General features: G+C 34.8%; 14 protein-coding genes and 1 non-coding gene across 15 annotated transcripts; 7 read left to right on the top strand and 8 right to left on the bottom strand.

The window, feature by feature from the left end:
- Nucleotides 1–110: 110 nt before the first annotated feature.
- On the top strand, nt 111–174 carry NDAI0Ctrna6S. The gene is given in 2 exon segments: nt 111–174; nt 129–174. It is a non-coding gene; the product is annotated as a tRNA-Ser (tRNA).
- Nucleotides 175–390: 216 nt separating this feature from the next.
- On the top strand, nt 391–960 carry FCF1 (rRNA-processing protein FCF1; the record flags this gene model as incomplete). Its single annotated transcript, XM_003669310.1, has 1 exon — nt 391–960. One exon carries the CDS (start codon nt 391–393, stop codon nt 958–960), a length of 570 nt encoding a protein of 189 aa, XP_003669358.1.
- Nucleotides 961–1,847: 887 nt separating this feature from the next.
- On the top strand, nt 1,848–3,905 carry NDAI0C04540 (uncharacterized protein; the record flags this gene model as incomplete). Its single annotated transcript, XM_003669309.1, has 1 exon — nt 1,848–3,905. One exon carries the CDS (start codon nt 1,848–1,850, stop codon nt 3,903–3,905), a length of 2,058 nt encoding a protein of 685 aa, XP_003669357.1.
- Nucleotides 3,906–4,131: 226 nt separating this feature from the next.
- MRPS28 (mitochondrial 37S ribosomal protein uS15m) lies at nt 4,132–4,917 on the bottom strand (the record flags this gene model as incomplete). Its single annotated transcript, XM_003669308.1, has 1 exon — nt 4,132–4,917. One exon carries the CDS (start codon nt 4,915–4,917, stop codon nt 4,132–4,134), a length of 786 nt encoding a protein of 261 aa, XP_003669356.1.
- Nucleotides 4,918–5,196: 279 nt separating this feature from the next.
- Nucleotides 5,197–6,207, bottom strand: MRX8 (translation initiation/elongation factor MRX8; the record flags this gene model as incomplete). Its single annotated transcript, XM_003669307.1, has 1 exon — nt 5,197–6,207. One exon carries the CDS (start codon nt 6,205–6,207, stop codon nt 5,197–5,199), a length of 1,011 nt encoding a protein of 336 aa, XP_003669355.1.
- A 350-nt stretch (nt 6,208–6,557) lies between these two features.
- Nucleotides 6,558–11,072, bottom strand: SWR1 (chromatin-remodeling protein SWR1; the record flags this gene model as incomplete). The annotated part of the gene is made up of 1 exon (XM_003669306.1): nt 6,558–11,072. One exon carries the CDS (start codon nt 11,070–11,072, stop codon nt 6,558–6,560), a length of 4,515 nt encoding a protein of 1,504 aa, XP_003669354.1.
- Nucleotides 11,073–12,349: 1,277 nt separating this feature from the next.
- NDAI0C04500 (uncharacterized protein) lies at nt 12,350–12,595 on the top strand (the record flags this gene model as incomplete). Its single annotated transcript, XM_003669305.1, has 1 exon — nt 12,350–12,595. The coding sequence occupies one exon, from the start codon at nt 12,350–12,352 to the stop codon at nt 12,593–12,595; it is 246 nt and encodes an 81-aa protein (XP_003669353.1).
- An 82-nt stretch (nt 12,596–12,677) lies between these two features.
- On the bottom strand, nt 12,678–13,682 carry IPI1 (Ipi1p; the record flags this gene model as incomplete). Its single annotated transcript, XM_003669304.1, has 1 exon — nt 12,678–13,682. One exon carries the CDS (start codon nt 13,680–13,682, stop codon nt 12,678–12,680), a length of 1,005 nt encoding a protein of 334 aa, XP_003669352.1.
- A 284-nt stretch (nt 13,683–13,966) lies between these two features.
- RQC1 (Rqc1p) lies at nt 13,967–16,150 on the top strand (the record flags this gene model as incomplete). The annotated part of the gene is made up of 1 exon (XM_003669303.1): nt 13,967–16,150. The coding sequence occupies one exon, from the start codon at nt 13,967–13,969 to the stop codon at nt 16,148–16,150; it is 2,184 nt and encodes a 727-aa protein (XP_003669351.1).
- A 167-nt stretch (nt 16,151–16,317) lies between these two features.
- NDAI0C04470 (STE domain-containing protein) lies at nt 16,318–18,198 on the bottom strand (the record flags this gene model as incomplete). Its single annotated transcript, XM_003669302.1, has 1 exon — nt 16,318–18,198. The coding sequence occupies one exon, from the start codon at nt 18,196–18,198 to the stop codon at nt 16,318–16,320; it is 1,881 nt and encodes a 626-aa protein (XP_003669350.1).
- A 425-nt stretch (nt 18,199–18,623) lies between these two features.
- On the bottom strand, nt 18,624–20,630 carry IRC3 (double-stranded DNA-dependent ATPase; the record flags this gene model as incomplete). Its single annotated transcript, XM_003669301.1, has 1 exon — nt 18,624–20,630. One exon carries the CDS (start codon nt 20,628–20,630, stop codon nt 18,624–18,626), a length of 2,007 nt encoding a protein of 668 aa, XP_003669349.1.
- A 371-nt stretch (nt 20,631–21,001) lies between these two features.
- Nucleotides 21,002–22,189, bottom strand: GPI8 (GPI-anchor transamidase; the record flags this gene model as incomplete). The annotated part of the gene is made up of 1 exon (XM_003669300.1): nt 21,002–22,189. The coding sequence occupies one exon, from the start codon at nt 22,187–22,189 to the stop codon at nt 21,002–21,004; it is 1,188 nt and encodes a 395-aa protein (XP_003669348.1).
- Nucleotides 22,190–22,734: 545 nt separating this feature from the next.
- Nucleotides 22,735–24,303, bottom strand: UBX5 (DNA protein crosslink repair co-factor UBX5; the record flags this gene model as incomplete). Its single annotated transcript, XM_003669299.1, has 1 exon — nt 22,735–24,303. One exon carries the CDS (start codon nt 24,301–24,303, stop codon nt 22,735–22,737), a length of 1,569 nt encoding a protein of 522 aa, XP_003669347.1.
- Nucleotides 24,304–24,784: 481 nt separating this feature from the next.
- Nucleotides 24,785–26,191, top strand: PEX3 (Pex3p; the record flags this gene model as incomplete). The annotated part of the gene is made up of 1 exon (XM_003669298.1): nt 24,785–26,191. One exon carries the CDS (start codon nt 24,785–24,787, stop codon nt 26,189–26,191), a length of 1,407 nt encoding a protein of 468 aa, XP_003669346.1.
- Nucleotides 26,192–27,001: 810 nt separating this feature from the next.
- Nucleotides 27,002–27,553, top strand: SKP1 (SCF ubiquitin ligase subunit SKP1; the record flags this gene model as incomplete). Its single annotated transcript, XM_003669297.1, has 1 exon — nt 27,002–27,553. One exon carries the CDS (start codon nt 27,002–27,004, stop codon nt 27,551–27,553), a length of 552 nt encoding a protein of 183 aa, XP_003669345.1.
- Between the last annotated feature and the right edge of the window lie 367 nt (nt 27,554–27,920).

Here is a 27,920-nt window from a genome sequence, read left to right as displayed (position 1 = left end):
TTATAGTCTTCTCGTCAGAAAATCAAGATTCAAAACTATATCCAAATCATATTTTACAAAAAATGGAAGTTTTGTCCCAGTGGCCGAGTGGTTAAGGCGATGCCCTGCTATTTCATAGAAACAGCAATTAGGCATTGGGTTTTACCTGCGCAGGTTCGAATCCTGTCTGTGACGAGTTTTTTTTCCTCTTTTTTTTTTTTGTAAAAATTTTACTATAAAAAAAAATTTACAATTTGATTAGTTTCATACCATCTCATCGCAACAGACACATATAACTAACCAAGGTACATTTGTTCGTTCGACAGACTTCACGTACACTTGCGATTACATTAAAAAGTAATACAGTTAATAAACATTTTGCCACTAAAGTACCAATAATAACGTAAAATAATGGGTAAAGCAAAAAAGACTAGAAAGTTCGCACTTACGAAACGTACATTAAATGCTAAAAAGGATCAAAGGCTGAAGGCAAACCAGGATAAAATAAGGGAGAAAGAAGACCCTGAATTGACTAGAAACATACCGCAAGTCTCCAGTGCTCTTTTCTTTCAATATAATGAAGCCATTAAACCTCCATATCAAGTTTTGATCGATACAAATTTTATAAACTTCTCCATACAGAAAAAGATAGATTTAGTGAGAGGTATGATGGATTGTTTATTAGCAAAGTGCAATCCTTTGATTACCGATTGCGTCATGGCAGAATTGGAAAAACTAGGTCCAAAATATCGTATAGCGTTAAAATTAGCTCGTGATCCAAGAATTAAACGTCTCAGCTGTTCCCATAAAGGTACATATGCAGATGACTGTATTGTCAATAGAGTCCTGCAACATAAATGTTATATCGTTGCCACTAATGATGCTGGTTTAAAACAACGTGTGAGAAAGATCCCTGGTATCCCATTAATGAGTGTTGGTGGTCATAGCTATGTCATCGAAAAATTACCGGATGTCTTCTGATCAATTAATTGATTATGTAAAAAATAAAATCATATACTTTACACTATCCATTCACATCTATATACTGATAAACAAAGTAAATATTGCATTATAACGCATTCTTGGATAATAAACCTGGTTTAAAGAATCGTTTATTCGTCTTTAGAAAAATTGATTCAACGCGCAACTGGACAGCTTCTAAGGTGTCACGTAATTAAGATTGCGGGGCCAGATTTAGATACAGGAACCGGTAAAGGTTAGCGATCAGTTTTGATGGTTAATATGCCAATTTGCGCACCTTTCAATATCTCCATAAATTTATATTTAAGTAATTTTTGCCCGACCCCCATTTCAACTTACTTAATATGCTTTCTTAATCGGGCAAGATGATACTTTGGATATATATGAAAAGTGGGTGTGGTGAGGGTAAGACAACGTAAATAGACTTAAAGATTCATAAATAAATAAAGTTGATTATATAGAGGGATTTTAAATAATGTAATCGGTAAATCTAGATTTTAATTTATAATCCTTAACGTTTGGAATAGCAATTCCGACTTAATATTTTAGCCCTAAAATAAAGGGATATGGGGGTAAGATTTAAACCCATAGTTAAAGGATTAGGGTTGAATAACACCCTAAAAAGTAATAAATTTTATAGCTAAGAATCATTAGAAGCTATTAGGCCCACAGCTAACCTTCTACTAACCTCTAATTAATATAATGCTAAAATATACCTCTAGCATTCATAGAGGAATAAGTGATCTACAAGGATAAAGTTAAGTATACATATTAGTTTTTGCAAACTTTCACTCAAAATTACAATACTAAAATTTTATTCAGGTTTTCTGAGTTGGGTGAGTTGATATTTGCAAAATTCTTATTACACTAGAAGTTGCTTTCAAACAATGGCTGGAATCCTATCAAAGACATTATCTGAAGTTCACCCAACTCTCCGAACCAATGGTATGGGGGTAGGGAATACACATAGAAGAATATCACTTGGTTTTTTTCCACCTAATAAGAAGAATCCTTTGGTGCGTAAATTCAGTAGAAGATCGCGACCTACTGATCAGAGGAGTTTCAGATCTTTAGGAGATGATTTTGGCAGTAATGTTCATGAGCCACACCATTATATGGACGAAATAATGGAAGAGCCCGAGATGCATTATAATGAGGAAGATGGCGGTGAGCTTAGCAGAACAGTGTCATTACCATCAAGGGTGTCCGAAACACCAGAGTTATCCTCTCCAGGCGTAGACTGGATTCTTCAAGAGCATGAACGAAGGTATTCTTCTGTTTACAATTCTGATAATGAAGAAGGCGAAGAAGATATGGAACAGTATGAGCCAAGAGAATTAGGTTATGATGAATTTATCAATAGGATACAAGTTCAAAAGCAAACACACGAATCAATGATGCAACGAACGGGGATTACACCTCGAAGGCCGTCATTCGTATCAGTTACAAGTAAAGGCTCTGTTCCAGCAATTTATCAAGAAGATGTTCATTCCGCTGAATTAGCTCAGTTGGCTAAGGAAAAGGTTACTTTCAAGTCAGAATCTAAAGTATTAGCATCTTACTCTTTCCCATTAATTTTCACGTTTCTACTAGAACAAATATTCCCAATGGTCTGCTCACTAACGGTAGGTCACCTGGGGAAAAACGAGCTGGCGGCAGTTTCCCTAGCATCAATGACTTCCAATATCACATTAGCCATTTTTGAAGGTATCGCGACAAGTTTGGATACATTATGCCCTCAAGCTTATGGTTCAGGTCGTTATTACAGTGTCGGTATCCATTTACAGCGTTGTATCACTTTTTCATTAATTATTTTTGTTCCCTTCGCATTTTTTTGGTTTTATTCGGAATCAATACTGTATATGGTCGTTCCTGAAAAGGAGTTGATCGCTCTTACTTCTCAGTTCTTGAGAGTATTGATACTTGGTGCTCCAGCATATATCTTTTTCGAAAACCTAAAGAGGTTTTTACAAGCACAGGGAATATTTGATGCTGGTATTTATGTTCTAACTATATGTGCACCACTGAATATTCTTATTAGTTATACTTTAGTCTGGAACAAATACATCGGTATGGGGTTCATTGGTTCTGCCGTAGCCGTAGTGATCAACTTCTGGATGATGTTCTTCCTTCTACTACTCTACACTTTATACGTGGAAGGTAGGAAATGTTGGGGTGGGTTCTCATCAAAAGCATTCACGCACTGGAAAGACTTGAGTCATCTTGCAATATCTGGTATCATAATGCTTGAAGCAGAAGAACTATCCTATGAACTATTAACATTATTCAGTGCATACTTTGGGACAAGTTATCTAGCGGCACAATCAGCGGTATCTACAATGGCTGCCTTACTATACATGGTTCCTTTTGCGATCGGTATCTCAACTTCCACTAGAATTGCCAATTTCATTGGTGCAAAAAGTTCAGAACATGCCCATATCTCATCCAAAGTTGGGCTGACTTTCTCGTTCGGAGCTGGTCTAACCAACTGTTTACTACTGGTATTAGGGCGTAATTTTATTGCGAGCGTATTTTCAAGAGATGAGGATGTAAAAAAACTAATAAGCGGTTTGTTACCATTGGTTGGATTGGTTCAGAATTTTGACTCTTTAAATGCAGTGGCTGGATCATGCTTAAGAGGACAGGGAATGCAATCATTAGGTAGCGTCGTGAACCTCCTGTCATATTATTTGTTTGGTATCCCTTTAGCTCTTATATTAAGCTGGTACTTCAATATGAAGCTATTTGGGTTATGGATAGGTATTGGTTGTGCCATGTTACTAATTGGATTAATTGAGTCCTATTATGTCTTATTCCCGAATTGGGATGCCATTATGAACTATGCCGAGTTACTTAAAGAATCGGAGGATGACGATTCTGATGACGAAGAATATTTTACAGATTCTGACGAACCGACAGAATATTCCCCATTGTTATCTGCCTAACTTTCATATTTTGATCAATTGAATCAACGAACTTTCTTCAATTCATTTACGTACATTCATATTAAGCATTATAAGATTCTATACGGTTTAATTACGACACAGAACTTCATATACACAATATAAATATATCTTCCCATAATATAACTTGTGGAGTATTTTGGGTTATTTTGGTCATTAATTATTTACAAGAATGTACATCCAATTCGATATAGAAACAACTTTATATCTAATTTACAGCAGCACTTTCAAAAAATTTGTAGTCTTTCATATACTGTCTATCCATGTTGAATTCCTCCGTAACAGCCGTATCAGTTAATCCAAGCTTTTGAATAACCCAGTAATATCTTTCAGCATTGTTTCTCTTTAAATACCTTAGTATACTTTGCCTTTGCTGTACTAACATCCTTAAATGTCTCGTGTTAGAATAATCTTTCCGATGTTCTTGAATGTGATGGGCCATATTAAGTATACGGACAGTCATACATGCAGCTTGAACCTCACTGGAACCTGTATCGCCAGGGAATCGTTGAAATTCTTCACGGGCAAGCTTCAAAGCCAACTTGATTGAGCTTTTATTATTGGCATTTCTCATGCTTAAGATTCTTAAAATAACTTGACGTTTTTCCTCCAGTTCCTTCTCATTTTCAGAAACTATCATGTCTACATTTATACCACGATCTGCTAATTGTTTCTTCTTGGTAGTTTCGATTGCGGCAAGAAATTTCTCTACCTCTTCAACATTGTAACCTGATGATAATACTAATGGTTCTTTCAATTCTGCTGATATACGAGCGATGAATGGTACATTTTTCTTACCAAAGACTGGATCTACTCTCTCCAAGGAGTTCTTGATAGTAGCCTGTTTCTCCTCATTTTTTTGTCTTCTTCTCTGTGCTTTTAAAAATTTAGCGGCTTTAGCACTATACAATTTAGAAGTTGAGACAAAAGCCCTGGAAAAGATAAGATTCTCTCCCAAAGGGGATATGGTATTCCTTCTAATAATATTCAACATCGTCACGGATATCCAAATCGACTATTTTCTATAAGCAATGCGAAATGGTTCGAAATTGCACTGTTTCCTTATTTTGAATTCCTTTAATTTTTCAATTTTATAAAATCTTGTTTCAGTGTCCGAAAGCCAACACACGAAAGTGACATTAATATTAAAGGTGACAATATTTTTAGATGAGAGTACACAAAATAGATAAATAGTTTTTAATATATACATGTTTTGCAAATTTAAATCTGTACTAAGAATATGAATTGTTTTTCTATATATTTATCAGCGGGTTCATTTCTTTCTCAATGGTCTTATACCAGGTTCCAACGAGCAACTTTGGAATAAAGAATATCTAAGATATGCGATTCCAAATCTCTTCCGACAATGTTTTGAAAGAGTGGAATTGACAAAGATCAGCTGAGGTAATGTAGATAAATTACGAACATTACTAGCATCAAGCATCTTTCTAAATGTTTCAATATCCTTAACTCTATCCATTTGTGTGAAGATAACTTCGAAGGATATACCATTTGCTACCATAAAATCAACCATTTGCAGATCGAGCTCATTGAAGCCTTTATGACCAGGGACTAATAAATAAGATCTCATCAGTTCCTTCCTATTTTTCAAATAGTCCATAGTAATGATACCTTGCTTTATATCACTTCCAAATCCATATCCTGGAGAATCAACTAATCGAAATCGATTACCGATATTGAAACAATTCAACGTCTTGGTAAACCCTGCACTTTTAGACATCTTAGCAGAAACATCCAATCGATTTTGGTTGAAAGATGTGGTTAGGTTATTCAGTAGAGTGGATTTCCCTGCATTTGTACGACTAATAAATATAACTTCTGGCAAACTTTTAACAATATCGTAAGGAACATAAGTCCTCCCAGGAAATTGTTTCGAATTACCAGCATTTGAAATAGTATTTCCATACAATTTATTCAAATGCTCGTTAGGTATATCGCCGAACGCTGAAACACCCCATTCGTACTTGACACTAGCTGTATTGAAGAAGTGATTTATAGGGTTCATTTCTTTTTCACCTGGATAATGATAATGAGAATTATAGGAAGAATTGAATGAAACCCATTCCAAGAAATTATTTTTCGTAACCACTTTCGTTGTTCGTTTGGATGCTATTACTTTCTTAGTTTCATTGAGTATATTGTCGGATTCCCCAGCATTCTTGGTATCTTTTACTTTCGTCTGAGAGATGATCCTTTTAGCCAAAGATACATTGTCTAATCTACTACTTGAACTGGCAAAAAGCCTTCCACAAATAACGTTCATATAATTCTTGTATTTGCATTCCTTTCCTAAACTGGTGTTCGTCGATTAACTTTTAAGTATTTTGGTTTTAACTAGCTAGCACTTGGCGGTTTTGCTATAGTCTAGGTTCGTGCGAAATCTAAATGGAACCCCTTCAACACGTTAAAGCCTAATGTTAAGTCAAAACCATTATGACAATCTGGAAGTTTCTAATGGGAAAGTTGAGCAGGACTATAATAGAGAAAGAAGATAATAAATGCAAACTTATAATTACAATTTTAAATATATCTATTTATTTACAGTGTCTATGTTATCAATGCTTTATATTTTTTATGCTTATCTTTTTAGTTCTTATTACATTCACGGCAAATTCAATGGTAGTAACCATTGGCAATAAATCTGATCATATATTCTTCTACATGGCCAGTACCTTCATATTCATCAACAGAACCTGCATCATTGAGGGAATTTTCTTTCTTTTCAACGTCTTCTGTAAAATCTTCATCATCGATAGCTACCTCTTTCAAGGCTAAATTGGCCGCTCGAACATCATCTTCGTCTTCAGCTTGCGCCAATAATTTTTCCAAACGGCGAGGATCTTTACTAGCAGAAGGATCATCGGCAAGCAAAGGAGCATTTTCATTAATTCCTTCTACTGGAACATCTGGCCCCAATAAATCCTTTACAGAAAGTTTACTGAAATAATCAGTCGTGAAATCACCTTTTTGAATGACAACTTTATCTAGTTCTCTCTTTTGATTTGCCTTTTTCAGAATATTACTTTCAATAGTATGTTCGCTCACAAAACGATAAATATGAACATCACGAGTTTGACCAATTCTATGACAACGGTCTTGACATTGTTTATCCATAGCAGGATTCCAATCAGAATCATAGAAGATAACTGTATCTGCTCCTGTTAGGTTAATACCAAGACCACCAGATCTACTCGATAGAATGAAAACTGTCACTTTAGAGTCTGTGTTGAACCTTTCAGTTAGAATTTGACGATCTTCTACTTTAGTTGCACCATCTAACCTCATATATAGATAACCATGGTAATTTAGAAACTGTTCTAGAACATCTAAAACTTTCGTCATTTGTGTAAATATTAGAGCCCTATGTCCATTATCTTTCAAATTTTGTAAAAGAATAGCTAATTTTTGGAGCTTCCCACAATCATATTGAAGTAACGACTTATCTGGAAACGCAATGCTTAATTTTGTTTGTAAATGATGGAATGGGCTTTGCATGTTGTACAACTGTTCAGAGACAGTCATTTTTGTAGTTTCATCTAATATACTAGAATCATCTAAACCTAACTCTAGGTACCTCATATCTAATGCAACTGCCTTAGGCGTAAGAACAGCATATTTTTCAATTGTATCATTTTCTGAGAAAAATCGTGTTTGTAATGGTTTAATTAGAGGTTCTAATGAGGGAGAGTTTATTTTGGCACTTATAGAATCCACTGTTACGAGTTTTATAAGATTATTTCCGTAAACCGGTTTTCTATCTGACTTTAATGTGTTGATATACCACAAACCCATCAGTGCATCGATCTTAGTCTGGATAGAAGTGCGTTTGTAATTCTTGTAGAAGTCAGATGCATTATCGAAATTCATTATCGTATTTTCTATTTTTGCTTTGGTTATTTCTTCCTTTAAAATATCTATCTCTTTGACGAAACTTTTTATACACTTCAATTTTGAGATGGAATCAGAATGGTAACTTGTCAGATTGTTATCATTTTCAGAGAATACGAGATTAAGATTTTTTAAATCTACTCTGGAATCATCAGATGAAGCTAGCATTTTATGCATAAACTTATTCATAGTGGTATAGTGACTGGATACAGAGGCACCAAGTTCAAAGGACGTAAGAATTGGCCTGACTTCAAACAAATCTGGATGGTTACAAACTTTCCTCAATTGCATTAAACAGTTGACAATCGACATGAAATTACCACTGGCCAGAGTAGCTTTTGTCTTGGACCGTGACATAAAGTCGTCATATAAAAATCTTTGTCTCTTTGACAACCTACAGTAGACAATATGCTCATATTTCGCAGGCATCTGTTTTTCCACATCTGCCTTCAATCTTCTTAATAGATATGGACGTAAGACCTGATGTAATTTTGCGACAGTTTTCTTCGTTTCTTCATCTTGGGCATAGCCGCCACCTGTTTCAATTAGTTTATCCACAGGTCTACCAAACCATTGTTGAAACGCATCCAAATCGGCGAAACCGGATACTTTCTTACCATTAATTATGGTTTGAGGCATCAAAAAATATAATAATGACCAAAGTTCAGCTAAATTATTTTGTAAAGGAGTACCAGTAAGTAGTAACCTTCGCCTAGTATTGAAATTCAATAAAGCTTGCCACCTTGTTGATCTAAAGTTCTTAATGTTATGTGCCTCATCTAGAACCATATATTCCCATCGTTTTCTTTTAAATGAATGTTGATCTTGAACAACTAATTGATATGATACTATACAAACGTGGAAGGCATCGGGTTTATTCCAACCTTTTCTTTTTTCCTTACGTTGTTGTGGAGAACCATAATATGTAAGAACTTTTAACCCAGGAGCAAACCTTTTGAATTCCATTTCCCAGTTTAATAAGACAGATGTTGGGACAACAATTAGGTGAGGGCCCCAAATTTGCTTCTCACAAGCAAGATACGCCAACAGTGAGATAGTTTGTATTGTTTTACCTAAACCCATTTCGTCTGCTAGAATCCCATTTGTATTGTTATTGTATAATGATGCCAACCAATTTAAACCTTGCTTTTGATATACTCGTAAGGTTCCTCGTAACAGAGGTGGAACAGGAACGTCTACGACAGATAATTGACTATCATATCCCGAGTATTTATCAGAAGTTTCTCTGTTTGAATCTTCTCTGGCATCTGCTTCGTCTAAGGAATCGTTTTCTTGTTTCATTTCTTCATCTGATTCAGACATTTGGAAATCTTCACTATCATCATGGTCATTATCTTCATCAAGATCTGTAGTAAATAACGAATGAAGTCCAACCTCTTGCTCTTGAGTTTCTACCTTTCCTTCTTCTACTTCATTCTCTGAGATACTATCATCAGAGGACGATTCATCAGTTATATGGGAAGGACCAGTTTCTGACTCAGATTCATCTAGAATGGATTCATCATCGCTATCTTTGTTGTTATCCAATTTCAAATCTTTTAGCCCTGAGTATTTTCTCCTTAATTCTTCCACGGATAAAGCTTCATCCATAGTGCTGTCAGCTTTTACTGATCCCAGAGATAATTTGGTACCATGCGTTTCAATTTCATTGTCTGACGATGCAGAATGCGCTGACGATGACGACGACAACATATCATCATCACTATCCGTGTCAGACTTACTACTAGTATCGTTATTATCGCTACTTATTGATAGATCCTCATCTGCAGGCTGATTCAATTGAGCACCAAGTAATTGCGAACTCTTCTCTAATATTTTGGAAAGATGTTCCTTCCCTTTAATTTTCTGTAATTGTTCCTCTTCGTTTTTCTTCAATACACGGTATGCCTTCTCCGCCAAATTCCATCTTTTCTTCACAATTTGCATGGTGGTTCTAGCTAATAATTTCCTATTTCGTTCTTCTTCTTTTAATTTCCTTTCTTCTGCTCCTGCGATATGCTTGAAATGAGAATCAATCATTTGGGAAACTTTCTTGGCCCTTGCCATCCTTGCTCTTCTCGAACTATGAAACAATTTACTCATATAAATCCCTTGATTTATCAAATAGTCCTGATGTACGTGTAGATTTTGTTCCTTGTAAAGAAATGAAATTGGATCTGGTTTACTGAGTTGAACAAGTTTAGTCTCTTTGGTGGTGATTGGTTGTAATGAGTCAGTGTCTTTATCGTACACAAGCGCACCATTTTCAACACCTTTCTTGATTTTCGCTACGAGATCTTTCTGTTCTATTATATATTTTTCATATTCAGGGATAGTTATATCATCATCTAGGGATTTGAATGAATTTAGATATGCTGATAAAGTAGGAAATTTAGGTTTTATGATATTTGTTGGGTTCGTTATTGTTTGTTGTGGTGGATGTACTATCAGGTTCAAGCGTGGAAGTTTTTTCTTACGGCCTCTCTTGGCTTTGAAATCTTCTTCATCAGAACTTGTAAAATCATAACTGTCGCTTTCGCTATCTTCATCTTCCTGTTGATTGTTTTCATTTTCGATAATCTGGATAGAGGTTTTTGATGGTTTTCGTGATTGCTTGGGCGTTTGCTCAGTTGTAAGTGGGGAGTTAATGTCCTTATGTGTATTATCATTACTTTCCTTTTTCATCTTTCTATACGATCTCTTTGCCTTCGATACTGGAGTAGGATGAGGAGGAAGTATTGGCTCTGTGACTTTGGATGTTTTTTCTTTTTTAACAATGACATGTTCTACTTTGGAATTGTCCTTTGTTTTGAATGAGTTTTCTAATTGACGATATCTCTCTTGTACTAAGGGCTCTATCTCATCGAGTATATTAATTGCAGAAAGATGTACCTGACTGGTTGTGGTCAATTTCGGATCCTTACTGAGAGTGGTATCACGCAATTGCCTTCTTCGTATCTTGGTATTCTTTCCTGTTTGAGTATTACCATCTATATTGTTGGGACCGTCTGCAATTTTACCATTTATTTCAGTGATTTCCAAAGCTAAACCATTCTTGTCAATAAATTCTTTATAGCTTTCAGATTCATTGGAGTAAGAAGGATCAAACTCTACCAAAGAAATGAATTTCTGTAGATGAAACAATTCATTAGTCAACAAATCATGTTTAAACTTAAGATCTGCCACGAGTTCATACTTTTTCTTTGGATTTTGTTTATTATCTTTCCTTTGTTTAGTCATACAGTTTATAGTGTTGTGGTCAAATACATAAAAAATTTCACCGAGATGGAGATAATATACACAATAAAGGGTGTCTTTTGATAGAGTAGGTTACAACAATTACCGTATGCTTATTTTTATGTAGTCACGACCAGAAAAATGTGTTGTTTTCAATGGAAATAAGTGGATTGTTAAATGAATCTTGTCACCTCTTCACATTGAATAAATTTAAGAAATGAGGACGCTTGTTTAGTTCCTAAATTCCTTTCGTGTTTCCTCTCCATTTCCCTCCACCAAAGTACCAAGCGTTACGGTTGGGGGGTTGGGCGGGGGAGATAACCTATTTTTTTGCCACCTGAGATCACGTGATTGGAAAGATTCATGAATTGATGCATATTGATTTGTACATACATATGTTTATCAAACTCAATGCATGAAAACGACAGTTTAATATTAGGGTTTATTTAGCCCTGTTTTCTGCCGACCTATTTGACAATGTCTGAGAAAACAATGCAGTAGTGTGTAATTAACGTAAACAAGTAACAACAGTAACGGTCATAATAACATAGTTATTATATTATTAGTCTATTTTATATATAAATACAATACTTGTAACTTGGAGTTCTTTCTTAGAACTGTCGCTTATTGAAAAATGAGACGCGTATGGTATTACTATCGACCTCTGAGATAATAGAATTGTTATGTTTATCTTCTTTAATACAAAATAGTAAATATCTTTATATATGTTTGCTTCCATGACCTTTCTATTTAAGGTTTTCAAATTTGTTTTAAATCATGTTCTCTTTACTCTTTATTGTCCCGTTTGATCAATGATTTAGTAGGTCGCTAACGTGACAAATAGATAATCCTAATTATATATGATTTGGATCTCCCTGCTGTTAGAGAGACTGCATTATGATCAGACATGCCCTATAAATTTATTTGCTATTGATGTAAATAAAGTATAGGACTGTAATTATTGAGAAAGTAGATATGAAGTCTGAAAGGAAATGTGTCATCACAAGGGAAACTAGTGAGAAATAAAACTGGTTACATCAGGCAAGCAGGTAACCAAAATTGTCTATAGATTAATCTATCAATATTTTTTATTATGTTTTATCATAAAGATTTTTTTCTAAGCTGCCAAGAACTCTATTGCTTGTGGTGCTGACGGTATTGAAATCCACTCAGCTAACGGTTACTTGTTGAACCAATTCTTAGACCCAATCTCTAATAAGAGAACTGATGAATATGGTGGATCCATTGAAACAGAGCTCGTTTCGCTTTGGAAGTTGTTGATGCTATTGTTGACGCTATTGGTGAAGACAAAGTTTGGTATTAGATTGTCTCCATACGGTACTTTTGGTACTATGTCTGGTGGTGCTGACCCAACTTTACTTGCTCAATATGCCTATGTCTTGGGTGAATTAGAAAAGAGAGCTAAGGCCGGTAAACGTTTAGCGTTCGTCCATTTGGTTGAACCTCGTGTCACTAATCCGTTCATGACTGAAGGTGAAGGTGAATACAATGATGGTACCATCTAAGTTTTTATTTACGAAAAAAATAAATTACAAAAAGGAGCATGCTTTTACAATTCAGTCTATGTATTTATATGAAATGTTTGCTTTAAGCAGATATCGTTGTCAATAATTGTTTGATATTATTGGCGCTTCTCCCACAAACCCCACCATCTTTAACAAGCAAGTCTAATTCCTTCTCAAGAGTCTTTAAGTATTGTTCTTCAAAGATCCTTTGACGTGTGTCAACATCCTGAGCAGCTAAATTTCCCGACTGGAGTAAAGAATCTGTTGCATCCTTATTCTTCAATTCTCTAGCAAATAATTTCAAGTAATCATATGGTTGAGGATAATCCGGTATTAAGTGTTGATTCCTAGTGATATGATGGCTATTCCTGTCATCACCTTCCAACTGAGCTTCTTCCTCGGTATTATCTTCTATTTCTAAACAGCCACTTTTGATTAATTCATATAAGGTATCTAAATGAATCTTTAATGTTGGTGCATTACGTTTCTTAGATTGAGCAACACCAGCACTTATATTATTACCAATAGCTCCCCATCCAAGGACACAGAATAACCCGTTCATCATCTTTACCCACGCCTGTCTAATAATCTCTTCTTGACAATCTTCTAATAAACATTGTAAAAATTTGGTAGAATCATTTTGAATTTGAGTAATGATATGCGTCATAGCCATATTAATATATAATACGAAAACTTTACAATGTAATCTTAAGACTTGAGGTTCCAATTTCCCGATTTCTTTAATCAAAGAGATCAATCCCTCACGTACATCTCTAGAATCGTCACAAATCAATGGTATACTCTGCGTTACTAAAGGACTTATCAATTTGGAATTTATGATTTTTGGAAGAGATTTTTGGAAAAGTCCTAATGTTTCTTTCCTTACTGTAGAGTTATGATGTTTTAACAAAGTTAATTTCTTTGATAAATCATTATCGTGTTCTAGATGTTGGTTTCTAATGGAAATAGTACGAGAAACGAATGATGTGTCTGTAAGATTACTAGCTTTAGGTTTGGTCTTACCAACTTTCAATTTCTGTTTAAGAAAATCTTGCTTCTTTTGCTTTTGCTTTCTGGATTTTGTCATACTTTTAACTAATGGTATATTATCTGAGTCAAAAAGTTAAATTAATATCTTATCTTGGCTATGGACAGTGATTGATAAAGGCGTAGAAATGGTCTTCAGAAATCGATGAGCTTCTTCACATTTGATTTTTCACTTTGAAAAATTTTATGCCTTTATGTAAAAAAAGGCCGACTGGAATAAATTGAAGCAAAAAGCAATTTGACATAAAAGTTCATTCCATGAATACCTTTGTAATGCGTTTGGAACTCTTTTAATCACTCTAGAGGCCAAGCCACCCACCAAATATGAGCTCAAGGGCATTAAGGAAATTGCAAAATGATGATGAACTGTTGGAATCGATCTTGCGTTCCAACAATAGTTCTGCTTCTACAAGTAAGAAATCAACTCCGAAACCGCATGTTAATATCTTTGCTTTAATGAACGATAATGAAGATGATGATGAAGGTTCTGATAATACCAGTGATATCGCTGAAAAGGAACAAATCGATAATGGGGTGTCAGAAACAGAAGCTCACGAAGGAGAAGACGGGGATAAAATGGTGAAGTTGCCTACGAAATCACAGAAAAAGAAGAACAAAAAGAAGAACAAGACAAGCAAGAAAACAACCAACATTGACACTGTAACAGCGAATGAAGATGAAAATGACGAAGAATTTGATAAGTTGTTACAACAATTCCAGCGTGAAAATATTAGGAAGAATACAGCAAACGATTTTGAACTTGGCAATGTAGGTGCATATGATGATGAAGATGAATTCTTTACAGCATCCGAATCTGAAGACATTGCTACCGTCACTCTTACTGAGCGAATAGAAAATGACCTTCGAAAGGATAACGCTTTCTCACGATTTCCAGTCTCCTACTTCAAATATGCTAAGAAGTTTTTCAATGACGACTTCAAGAAGCTGGATCCGCACTCGGAATTTAAGTTACTGTTTGATGATATTTCTGCGGAAGCACTTGAAGACATCGATGAGATGTCATCAACTTCCATATCTCCACAACAATTAAAACAGATTCAGCGTATGAAGCGCCTCGTTAGAAATTGGGGTGGTAAAGATCATAAATCCGTTCCTAATGGGCCTGGATCAAGCCTGCATAGATTACAATTTACCAAAGTAAGAAATGATTGGATCCCAACTCAAAGAGGTGAACTTACAATGAAATCGTTAAACTTGGAGGAACTTGTTGATTGGCAATTATGGCAAAGACCGATCGATTGGAAAGATGTTATTGAAGAAGATGTTAAACGTTGGAAGTCTAAAATTACATTTTTCAAATTCGAACCCTTAAACGATGACATAAATAGAAAAGCTATTACGGAATTTTACCTAAGTGTTGTCTTACATCCCGATCACGAAGCATTAATAAATTTGATCGCTTCAAAATATCCATACCATGTGCCTGGTTTATTACAAGTCGCATTGATCACCATTAGACAGGGTGATAAGTCAAACACTAATGGGTTATTACAAAGGGCACTCTTCGTATTTGATAGGGCATTAAGGAGTAGTATCAATTTCGATGGTACTTCTTGTCAATTACCATATATTTACTTTTACAATAGACAATTCTATTTGGCTATATTTAGATATATTTTGGCCTTGGCACAAAGGGGTGCTGTGGCAACTGCAAGTGAATGGTGTAAAGTTTTATGGTCATTAAGTCCTTTAGAAGATCCGCTGGGTTGTAGGTATTTTATGGATCATTATTTGTTGTTGAATAATGATTATCAATATCTGATAGAATTATCAAAATCTCCACTGATGAATACGTATAAACAATGGAATACATTAGGTTTCTCCCTTGGTGTTGTATTAAGTTACCTACATCTTAATGAAAAAGATTTAGCACGGAAAGAACTTATAAAATGTTTCAAAAATCATCCACTAAAACTTGCCCAGTTGTTTCAAGAGAAGTTACTTGGAGACCCATCTCTAATAGCAAACATGGACATATCCGAGCAAAAGGCTGATATCTTAGAATCGAAAGCATACATGGCTAGATTTCCTATTTTATGGAAAAATGCCGAAGATGTGTCATTCTTACATTCTGAGTTAACGAAGATTCTACATGATCATAAAACAGGTAATTTGACAGTTGAATTGGATAATAATGCCGAAGAAGATGAAACTGAAGACATTACAAGCCCATTCTTTATTGAAGGCATTCCAATTAATTTATTAAGATTTGCTATCTTATCTGAAGAATCGTCGGTCATGGCTGCAATTCCTCCATCAATTTGGTCAGACTATGAAGTGTTTGAATTTGATGTATTACCTCCTACTCCAACTACTAAAGAATCCATTGATGTCCTCGAAACGGTCAAAAGCTACATCCATGAGAAAGATTTGGTCACATCGCAAGCTGCATTAATGCAAGATGAGGATATTCTAAATCAAATCAGACAACTTTCTCTTCAACAATATATCCAAGAGAATGAGACTGAGAATAACCAAGGCGCATGATTGTATATATTAAGTATTGTTATTTAGGTTATAGAATAAATTATATTTACGCAATTATTATCTAGTTCTTTTTACAAGAAGCAAAATGCAATAGAATGAAACGAGTTGATTAGAGATTGTCGTTGGGCAGTATAGAGATCGAATATGAAAAAAAGTGTTTGCTATGGCTAGATGTTCTCAATTGTATTGAAGGATTCATCAATATCACAATCTACTTTTGAAAGTTTTTCAACGTCTTTTGTCGAGTGGGGTTTTGGTTTTTTATTTGTTGATTTCTTCGATATTTTCCCACTTTTTATGATATGGGTTCTCGAGTCAGAAAATTGGATATTACTTAAATTCATTTTCTGATGTTTACCACTTGAAACTTGGCCTGTTCTTTGTGGAAGGACTTGAGGATATTGAGTGTATAGAGGATATTGGAGGTGACTCCCTGCTCGAGGAGCCCACATATATGGATTCATAGAAGATGACGGACTTCCCATCTTAAATTGATTATTAGGATGGTATGAGGGGGCATTCGATACTGTTTGTTGTGCTAACGATTGATTCAATATTGGAAAATCTTGTTGCATTGAGTAATCTTCGACCGGCCCATTTTGGAAAGGTGAGAAATTATCATATTCGTAGTCAGGTTGATCAAGCAATCGTGACATGAAATTCTGTGAATAGCTCCCATACTCAGAAGAAGGCATGTGGTAGTTATTCATTGGCATATTTCCATACGATTGGTATCGCGGTGACATGTTCGGCAGTGGTTGATAGAATGCATCCAGCGTAGGGAACGAAGGATATTCTGTTATCCTGGCACTTTTAGGATATTTTTGATATGTATTTAATGAAGCACTTGTTATTCTTTCGATTTTTCCATTATTACTAACTTCAATTGTTTGCTTTTGACTCTTTCCTGCATTTTTTTTAGCATTGAACTTAGATCTACCTGAGGATTTGGGATGCTGTATGAAAGGTGTAGTCATTTGGTATGGAAACGGTACTGGCATTGCCATGTGAGGGTTATAATTAGGGTCTGGAGGTAGTTCAAAATATCTGTCGTCGTACGCAAGTTGTTGTGGAATGGTACTAGACAAGAGTGGCGGTATTATTTCTTGTTGGTTTGGATATTCTACAGATATTGGGAAATACGATAATGGGAAATCATCATCCTTCATTTGCTCTCCTCCATCATTCTTGATCTCTGAAACAGGCTCCAAATTTTGTGACTCAAGTTCCGTATCTTGAATTGGGAAAGTCGATGGTAAATCGTTTGCAGTATTCAAAGAATTGTTTGAGTCATTTATATTGGTAACTTTCTCTTGTTCACTTTTAATTTCATTTATTTTCACTGGATTTGATATTGGATCTTCAAGTTCCATTTCGGTTGATTGCGTTGTTAGAATTCTCTGAGTATCCATGTGATTCAATAACTGTTCATATAACGTTCTCCCCTGTTGACTGTCATATTGAAAAGACAAGGCAGGTTCATGTAATGCCTTTGTAGTTGCAGGCTGGCCTTGAATTTCTTTCTTCAAATCTCTCTCTAAGGCATCAGCAAATATCTTATCGTGCGGGACACTAAACCAAAAAAATACTTTCTGTTTCTTTTGAGTCTTCAGACACATATTTTTGAAAAGAAATGCAAGAAATTCCGATTTCGGTTGCTCTAAAGTAGCATCCACCCCACATTTCAAATTTCGAAGATCTGAAAATATACCTTCTTCGAATTTCTTCTTTTGGACAATAATCCTCCCAAATTTCTGCATTCTATACATACAGATTTTTACTATATCTGTACCAGTAATATAATATAAATTATCCCAGAACACACATGAAATGAAACCTTGGTTACCATCTAGATAATACCTTCTTATTATTTGGTTTTCCTGCCAATCTACGGGAGCAGTAGTCAAGAAAAATTTTAAATCCTCAATAAAATTCAAAGCTTCTTCTACTTCCTGCGTAGTCCTCTGCAATTCTTTGTCATTAACATCATTGTAGTTCAAAATTTCTTGGGTTCGATTGTTCGACAATTGTATTTTCATTGTTTTCATTCAATTGAAACCTAAATTCTGATCAGTTTTACGTTCTGTAAATGGCAGAAAGCAGTGGCGTCTTTAGCTTGTTTTCAGATGGTTTCCATGTTAGTATTTTGAAGAGATGATGCTATTACAAAACAGAATGATAGCAGGCTATATATGTCTTAATGTTTTATATTTTATTCAAATTCTGCTTACATGTTTCATGTTGAAACTTTCTGAAACATTCCTCGAGGTTTTTTTAAGCGCCGAGAAAAAACGGCGCCTCAGAATAAATACGGGAAAGAGCTCGTTGTAGAGAGATATTTTGGATGCCCGTACAAAGCTGGCCGTTGTGGCAGTATTGCCTTTCGTGGGCAGCATGGGGTCCGTGGTAGTTTCTGCATTTTTATTACAAGTGATTAAAGATGTTTTCTATTATTTACACGTTCCTATTAAGATCAAATCGTCTTCTTATATTGTATTGCCTTTAATAGTGATCGAAGAGGATAAGACGGCGCGAGTGACATGGCAAACAGAATATTACTAGCATTTCCCTTTGTTAAGGACTTGATGTATTTATCTATATCACTTAAGTCCAGATATTTGTAATCTTTCTCACATTTTGCCAGTTCTTTCTCAAGTTTTACCTTAATCGCACTGCTTTGCCTTGGTGTAGCTGGTTCCGCTCGCCAACGAGCAAATTTGGTTATTCTTATGGGGCCTTCTGTTGATGTTCCTGATCCGTTCGATAAATTTACAAGTACTTCTTCTACATTGGCAGCAATTTTGAAGAGATCGGACGAAGTTATTAAAATTCTTGTGGAATAGCTTGCACCAGTTTGGTTAATCCACCCGGGTATTTTACGATATAATTTCAAAATGTAATTACTTCCTTTAGGATCATATTTTGAAGGTTCTTTATAAATCCGCAAATGATGGCCATGCTTTAATGACAGCGCCCATGCACTTTTAGAAAATTTTACCCATGGATATGATGAATTGTGAATAAGTTCTACTTCCTTTTGAGCATTCGACATCCCGTTGATATCCACATTATTTGCGCCACAAAAACTTTTAAAATCTTCATATGTCGTTAATGTCAATTCCCATGCATCTGTATTTCTCATTTTCTCGCTAAACTGTTGTTGGATTTGTTTTTCTTGCAACTCTTCCAAATGCTTATTCTCTTCTCTTTGTTTCTGTTTCAAATCCATTTCTTTTTTAATTTCATGTAAATCACTTAGAGTTGCATCGTCCAATTGGCCTCTATAGTTCTCAACACCAGCCAACGTAGGAACAGATACGACACCGACATCTGATGCTGCGATAAAATCAATAATGTGGCAGTAATTTTTCGAATGATGTAATCTTAAACCACGTCCAATCATTTGAACTAATAAAGAACGAGATCTTGTCGGTCGACATAGCATTATGGAATCTATATTAGGAATATCTGTTCCCTCAGTAAATATCCCACAATTCATCAGCACGGAAACTTTACCTTCTCTGAATTCCCTAATTATCTCATCTCTCAAATCATTTTTTGTATTCGAAACCACATATCTTGCGTTGATACCATTTTTCTTGAAAATTTCATATAATGATTCTACGTGTGCTATATCAACACCAAACAATAAAGTAGATTTTAAATTATGTTCTTTTTTCTGATGCAAATAAGTGTTGATTATAACATTCCCGACTTCTTCAGTATTCATAACTTTTGAAAGACTATCGATTTGAAAATCGCCATTCTGACTTCCAGATGTCCTATCAACTTTCGAGAGATCAACATCAATATTAACAGAGGTGAATTTACCTTCACATAACCATTTATCGTCGATCATTTCCATAATTCCTCTATGGTAAACAATTTTATCCATAACATCAGATAGAGCTTTTTTGTCAGCTCTTTCAAAAGTAGCACTAAATCCAACAACTGGGATCTTAGATGATTGGTTATTTGAATGGAAGTGTTCTAATATTTTAATATAAGAATTCGCTACTGCGTGGTGTGCCTCATCAATGATAATCAGATTAATATCATCTGATTTATATTTATCCAACCTTCTTATTATTGATTGTACAGATGCAACAACCACATCTGAATCATTGATTTCGCTATGGTATTTCCCCATTTCGATTTGAACTCTCAAATTTGGAAAGAATTTTTTAATAGTATTTGTAGCTTGTAAGGCCAATTCTCTTCTGTGGACTAAAATTAAAGTCTTGAATTGAGTACCAGGATTTAAATTCATCATTTGGTTGATTAAATTGGAGAAAATCACCGTCTTACCTCCCCCTGTTGCTAACGAAACACCAACTCTTCGTTGCCCGCTTTGGATGGATTTGACACAGGCATCGATTGCATCTTGTTGATAGTCACGTAACGTTATTGAGGAATACTTACGAGTCAATGAATATTGATAATATTTTATTGATGATACTCCAAATAATCTCTTTAACATAATATCATAGTTTTTATCTCAGGAAGATACCTTTTATGTCTTTACTGTAGCTTTTTCTCTTTAATATTCTTATATACGTAGAATTTAACTTCTTGTGTTGAAAAATTGGCCTTTAAATTACAATTATAAAAAATATCTGGGAAATATTCTAATACAAATGTAAATAATTTCGGATTTCATTTCGAAACAAAAAGATGATGTTTTGGTTCATTGTCTTCCTCTATGAAACAGTATACTGCATTTTATTGTTAAAAGAACTTTGCTTTTTTGAATTTGATCGAATATAATAAATAGATGATTAATACATAAATTGCATCGTGATTAATAATAAAGGTACGTTCTAAACTTTATAAAGCTTTCATTATTCTAGACTATATTGTTTTTAAAGCTTGATTATCATTTCTCATGATAAAATATAATATTCCCAGTAACGTAGATAAACCTAAAATCACTATCGAATATGACCCATTTTTTTGTTGTGTATCGTTTGAGATCTTTCTCGCATTCTGGTTCACAGAGTTAACAATTCTTAGACTTGTTGGGCTTATTGCCTTTTCACTAACTTCTCTCTCCTCAGTAGCCTTCTCTATGGCCAAATTCAATACATTTCTCGACAATTTTTCATTACCTCCATCGTAATTGTATTTTCCGGCAAAATCTTTACGAGACATATCATCAGGAATAATGTTTTGAACATTACCGAAAAAGTCAGTGATTAATGTTTCTGCTGGATCTCTATCAAAAAGATCTTCTCGAACACCTACATGTGAATGAACGTTTTCCAACGTATATGAATCAAATAGATCTTTTAGAGTCAATGTTGAATTTTTTTCAATTTTTTCCAAAAACTCCAAAGTGTAATATGTAAATCTATCAATAACTGCAACGCCGATTTCAACATCAGAATGATGCGAATATGAACTTTCATCTAATCTACTCGATCCAATTGCTAAAATGTTTGGGGAATAAAACTTCGAATACATGGTATTAGCTTGGCAAGTATCTATCATAAAGAATATTTCATTATATCTTTTCTTTTCATGCATCTGTTCAAATGCATCAGCTATATCTTCTGACGCAATCTCTTCAGCATCTTGGAATTTCAAAAAATCATCACCACCATGTCCAGTCATATATATAAAGATGTTGGAATTTTCATCAGTCAATAACCGTTTCGACTTTGGTTGATCTTCTGACCATCTATCTGTTAATAGCCTAATGAAATTTTCCACGGTAACTTCATAACCTCTATAATCTACTTCAACATTTTCCCCATATAAGTCGATAGCATGATCTTTATTATTGAAAACAGTACCAGGAAAAAGATTTCTTGAATTACACGCCACATCATCACTTAACATCAAGATGATTTGTGAATCTGGGATACCTAATCTCTTCACTGTTCTATACATACTCAATACATTTGCCATATGTCTATAATTAAACCAGAACCTCGAAGTTGAGACTAAAACAGCCCAATTATTGGTATGTTCTGCGATGACAAGGTGGTTCAAAAGCATCGCACATAGAAGCGTTATCAGGCTAGTTGAGAACCTCATTTTTTTTGCTCGTATGTTTTGTATTTTTTTTTGTTTTCCAGTTGAGTAGAACTATCTATTAGTAACTCTCTGTAATCAAATAATAGTTGTTTTATATACTCTTTTTTACAGACAATGTTTCCTCGAAATGTAACTCTGTATTTCAAAGTTCATGTTCCTTTATATTTCCTTACATACGCATAAAAAAGCCTTAACGTGGAACACTGCAAAGTTTACTATAGTGTAATACGTACATACTCTTAAAAAAAACGATTGATAGTATCTGCTATGAAGTTCACTGTACTTGCCAAAAGAGATTCTACAATATGGTAAAGCCTCATCCACTTTTAAAATTACTTTGAAGTAGTTGATATGTGACCTTCAGTTAACTTCACCTCTATATTGAGGCGATGCTATCCAGAATAGATGCTCATTCAAAACAACAACAACAACAACAATCTATAAAAAATGTTCTGAAAGCATTAAGGTTTATATAACCGTATATATTGATTATAGAAGTCCTGGGCAATACACTCTTACCTCCCAGCTGTTCATTTTGTAACTTCTTAATCTTCTATTACTTTCTCCAACAAAAGTGAACTGTTTTTCAAGCCTGCATCGCTAATAGACATGTCGACTTTATCTATCAAGTCATTCCTTTGATGATCGCTCAGTGTAAATGCACATGAATCATAACCTTCAATTTCTGATTTTACAATTTCATATAAGGTACGGACTTTATCATCCATTGCATTTACTCTTCTAACAATTCTTTTCCCATCACCAGTACGTATTTGAATACGTGTTGTAATTCCTGGTTTGTTGAGTGGTTCCATATGGTGCACTGGCCTGATATTTTCAAATATACTTTCGTGTGTTTCTTCTGCTTCTCCTATGGCAGTATCATCCTCCTCTCCTCCATTACCGTCATTGTCTAACCCTATTTCTTTATCATCAAACGTGATGGGCTTAGATGATGAGTTTCCTAATGATTGTTGAATCGCTAGTTCCATTTGTTGTTCCTCAGTTAATGTTGTTGGATCTAGTTCTGGAGTAGGTTCCTTTACCGTTGGATTCGTACTTTTGGGATCCAAAGAATAATCAGATAAGAACTGGTTTATATCTTTAATAAAAGAACTTATCTTAGGAACATCTTGGTTCCATTGTTTTACTCTTTCCCCAGTAATTGGGTCCAAGATAGCTATATGAGGTAAATCATCTTTTTTATTAGGTAATGGATAAAAATTCAAGTATGGTTCTGCATTTCTTGATTCATATTGATATTGCAAAAAGATGAAATTTTTCTTTAATAATCTTTTCACGTCCTTGGAGGACCATAAATCTCTATTTAATGCTTGACATTGGAAAACACCCGAGTCTTGAATATTAATCATGATCCATTTATTTTTCTTTCTTGCTTTCATCCTTGCCCCTTCTAGGTTCAATTTTGACATGATTTTAAACGGAGGTCTAAATAATATCGCCAATCTTTCCTCTTTAGTTTTTCCTTTCGGCCTTCTCACCCATTTTGTAGACTCTTGTACTGTTCCATCTTCATCTAACTCTACGACTGGTTCTTCCACTAATTCATAATCATCATCTTCATCATCATCATCCTCATTTAGGTCTGAAATATCTGAATTTGAATCAGGTTCAAAAGTTCCATAAGCGTCTTCATCTACGCCATTGACCGTGGTCAATCTCTGATTAAAAATCCCTGGAGGAGTGGAATTATCAAACATATCGTTAACACCACTGCCGATGCCTCTCAAGGGGTTAAAGGATCCACCGATGCCACCGTAAGTCCCTGGAAACACGTGTGTTTCAGTCAATGTCTCATGTCTTGCTTCATCAGGAGCTCTAACTGCTTGTCCTTCGTTATATGCTTCATTTTGCAATCTTTGAGCCAATTCTTCATCATTGTCACCGGAGTTCCCCATATTAGAGGAATTGATATTTGCGGTTGTTGTTGGTGCTGGGGTGGATTGCTTCAGTTGCGCATTACCACCATGCTCAAAGAACAATGAGATGGCTATGTCCAGATTGCCACCAGCCATGTCCAAGAACTGTGTAGCTAATTCCGGTGTTTCGGCACTAGTGATTGCCATAAAATTGTCAATTTGTTCTTGCGACATTGATTGTTTTTTGTTTTCCAAATCCTACGTTGATGTCTGTAGGCCTTCTTTGTAATGAACCACTACGTGCGACTTCTATGTTTGTTCTCTTTTGTAATGTAGTCATTCCCCTTTGTCTATCAGCATCAAATATATATTCATCTATCATATAATATAGTGGTGGTTTATTCCCCGATGTCTCTTTCCCGCCTTTAAGGAAAACAAAATAAGGTCTCCGTTGAAAGAGAAAGGAAAACAGACAGAGAGAGAGAGAGAGAGAGAAAGAGAGGAAGAAAGTTTACTTACTTACGTAAAGTCGAAGATAAAGGTCATTTGAAAGGGTGGAAAGGCTATTGTGCAATAAGCTACTCCTTACTCAATATTGGCTGCTTTTAATTAGATTAGGATCCACAAATAGAAAGAAAAAGCGCAATATCCACTGGGAAGCATAAATACTCATCGAATTTCCCCCAAAAATAAAGATAAAAAATATAGTCATACTATGGTACCACCGTCCTCTAACCCAAGAAGGAACCTTCTACAAAGACATAGAGGAAAGTTGATCTTTTCCATAGCTGGAATTGCTACTTTATTTACAACAGGCTCCATTGCCCTTTACTTATTAAAAAGATGGCTATACAAGCAACAATTGAAAATCACTAGAGCTCATTTCCTTAGAGAACAAATGAAAAGACGCTTCAATCAAACTCAAGAGGATTCCTTACACACAGTTTATGAATTGCTACCTGTGGTAGAGATGGTATTAGATCAGAATGGATTGCAATTGGACTCAATAATTTATGATATCAAGAATGTAAAGAAAAATGTTAAAGGTGGTAGTGAAGTTGAACCTACAAATAAAGAACTGAAGTTCTTATCAAAGGCTGAATTATGGAATCAATTGACTTTGAAAAGTATCATTAAATTGGTGACAATTTCATATATGACATCGTCCTTGTTTCTATTAACGAGATTACAATTGAATATATTGACGAGAGAGTATTTAGAAGATACGATTAAAATAAGTGCTGAAAATGAGATTATACCAAAGGAAAATGACACATCTTGTTCTGTGACTGGGTGGATTTCCAACGCTTGGAGTGTTTGGACCGGTCAGAGGTCTTCTGAATCGACAACTGTAAAACAAAATGATGATACCGAACTTTTACAACATGATAAAACTCAAGTAGCATACATCAATGAACAAGCATTCTTATCATTGTCATGGTGGTTATTGAACAAGGGATGGTTTAATTATGAGCAAACTATAGAAACCATTATACGAGAAGAATTCTCAAACTTAAAACCAAAAGATGAAATCACATTAATTGAATTCAGTTCCAAATTAACAAACGTTTTCCAAAAGATTAACAGAATAATTTTATCTACGGACGGTTCTAATTTGAATTTGAAAGCTGTGTTATTACCAGATATTACCATGGAACAGTTTCTTTTGCAACAAACGTTACCATCAAAATCTTTAGTTGTGCTTAAAGATAATAAGGAATTGTTTCATAAATTAGTAGGTGAAACAAAGAAGTGCTTAGGAACTAGTGCGTCATTGATTGTGTTTGAAACTTTGATAAACGAATGCTTTCAATATATCATGGCAGATGTTGAATCCTCAGTAATAAAGAAGAAGAAAAGGAAACCAACCACTCCCGATGCTCCTGCTGCGTCTGCAGAAGCTCTACAGAATAATGAAGGAGAAGAAGAAGAGAAACAAAAGGATATGTTATCGGAGGATACATTCCAAGTGGCAGCTTATGCGATAAGTTGTAAAGACTGTAGTAACGTGATGGTAAAGAAGCCTGAAAGAAATGAAGAAAATAAATTTCTGACGAGACTAGATTCACTCAATGTTCTGGATGATTTGAGTGCCGGTGTATTTAGTAATCTTAGCATGTAGATAAATAATTATATGCACTGATGCTATCAATATATTATTCACATATTCAAATATCAAGAAACAGCCACTCATTACTCTTATATGAATAAAATATTTTATTCTTACTTTCTTCTCTACTAGAAAAGGTTGATTGAAGTAATTCCACGAAATAAAAGATTCTTTCAACAACAATTGAGGTAATTGATCATTTAGATAACATTCATCAGACACCAGTTGTAAACTAACTGTTTACCGTATATACTGGCTAAAGACGTAAAGAATATAATATCTGCCTATGCTTTACTTTACACCCTGATAATTCTGCAGTGCCCCTAGGAGATAGATTGAATATATGTTTTCAGTTTGAATATATATGAACTAAGCATCCCCAGATGTATATTCAACGAAATTTGAAGTGGTAGAGATGTGAACAAATGCTTCTAACTGAAAAAAACAAACAACACCCAAATCAACAGCAATATCAATATCCTTATTTCTCAATATAATTGTATGTTTATAGTATAGACTAGTTATGACTTTACGTCTCTTTATTGGGGAGTGGGTGGTTCTATATATCGAAAAATGTCTGACACCTTTGAATATTCTGTGTATTTTATAATTATTACGACGCGGTGGCCAAATTTTTAGATATATTATGTATAGTACAGTGTAGTACTAAATTTGAGACTAATTGTTCTATGCTCACGTAGGCTGACTATAACAAGATCATGCGTCAGTCGGTCAACCCAATAGCTCATTAACAAAACTAAAAGTGGAGAGCTACTCTTTGCAATCAACAAAGTACAATACAAGAAAAAATAAAGAAAAACAATGGCACTATCGAAAAATCAACACGTTGTATTAGTCAGTGGTGAAGGTGAAAAGTTCACCGTGGATCGTAAGATTGCAGAACGTTCCCTATTACTAAAGAACTATTTAAATGATATGCATGACAGTAATTTAAGGGGCGATGTCTCTTCTGACTCTGAAGATGAAGAAGATGATGACGATGATGATGAAATTGTCATGCCTGTGCCAAATGTTAGATCATCTGTTTTACAAAAAGTCATTGAATGGGCTGAGCATCATAAGGATTCCAATTTCCCTGATGAAGAGGATGATGATTCTAGAAAGTCTGCTCCTGTGGATGCTTGGGATAGAGAGTTTTTGAAAGTAGATCAAGAAATGCTTTATGAAATTATCCTTGCTGCGAATTATTTGAATATTAAACCATTGTTGGATGCAGGTTGTAAAGTGGTTGCAGAAATGATTAGAGGTAGATCACCAGAGGAAATTAGAAGAACGTTTAATATTGTCAATGATTTTACACCTGAAGAGGAAGCGGCAATTAGACGTGAGAACGAATGGGCTGAGGATCGTTAAATGTACCCATAAAATAATGTAAAAGATTCAATCAATCATTATTTAATACTTTATGCTGTAAAAAATACTTATCCAATATGTATACGTAATGCACCCATGATATGAATTTTTGGGGATCCCCAAGATAAATAGTCTAGCAAGTATATAAATAATTATATATTACGTAACGCCAACTGGCAGATTTCAACGTACCAATTAGCTATCTTTGATGCTTTTCGAGAAAACTTATAACATATAAAATAACAGATATTTGATATTTTTGCTAAATACTCTCAGTACTAGCACTAATCTGTGATATTCAATAAGACAGTGACAATCCCCGTTAAGCCTTTTGCCCAACGACAAAAAAATAACCCTTTGGTCTTCT

Source organism: Naumovozyma dairenensis, chromosome 3 (assembly GCF_000227115.2).
Source record: "Naumovozyma dairenensis CBS 421 chromosome 3, complete genome".
NCBI lineage: Eukaryota > Fungi > Ascomycota > Saccharomycetes > Saccharomycetales > Saccharomycetaceae > Naumovozyma > Naumovozyma dairenensis.
The sequence above is the reverse complement of the archived record's forward strand: the minus strand, read 5'-3'. Positions and strand labels throughout refer to the sequence as shown.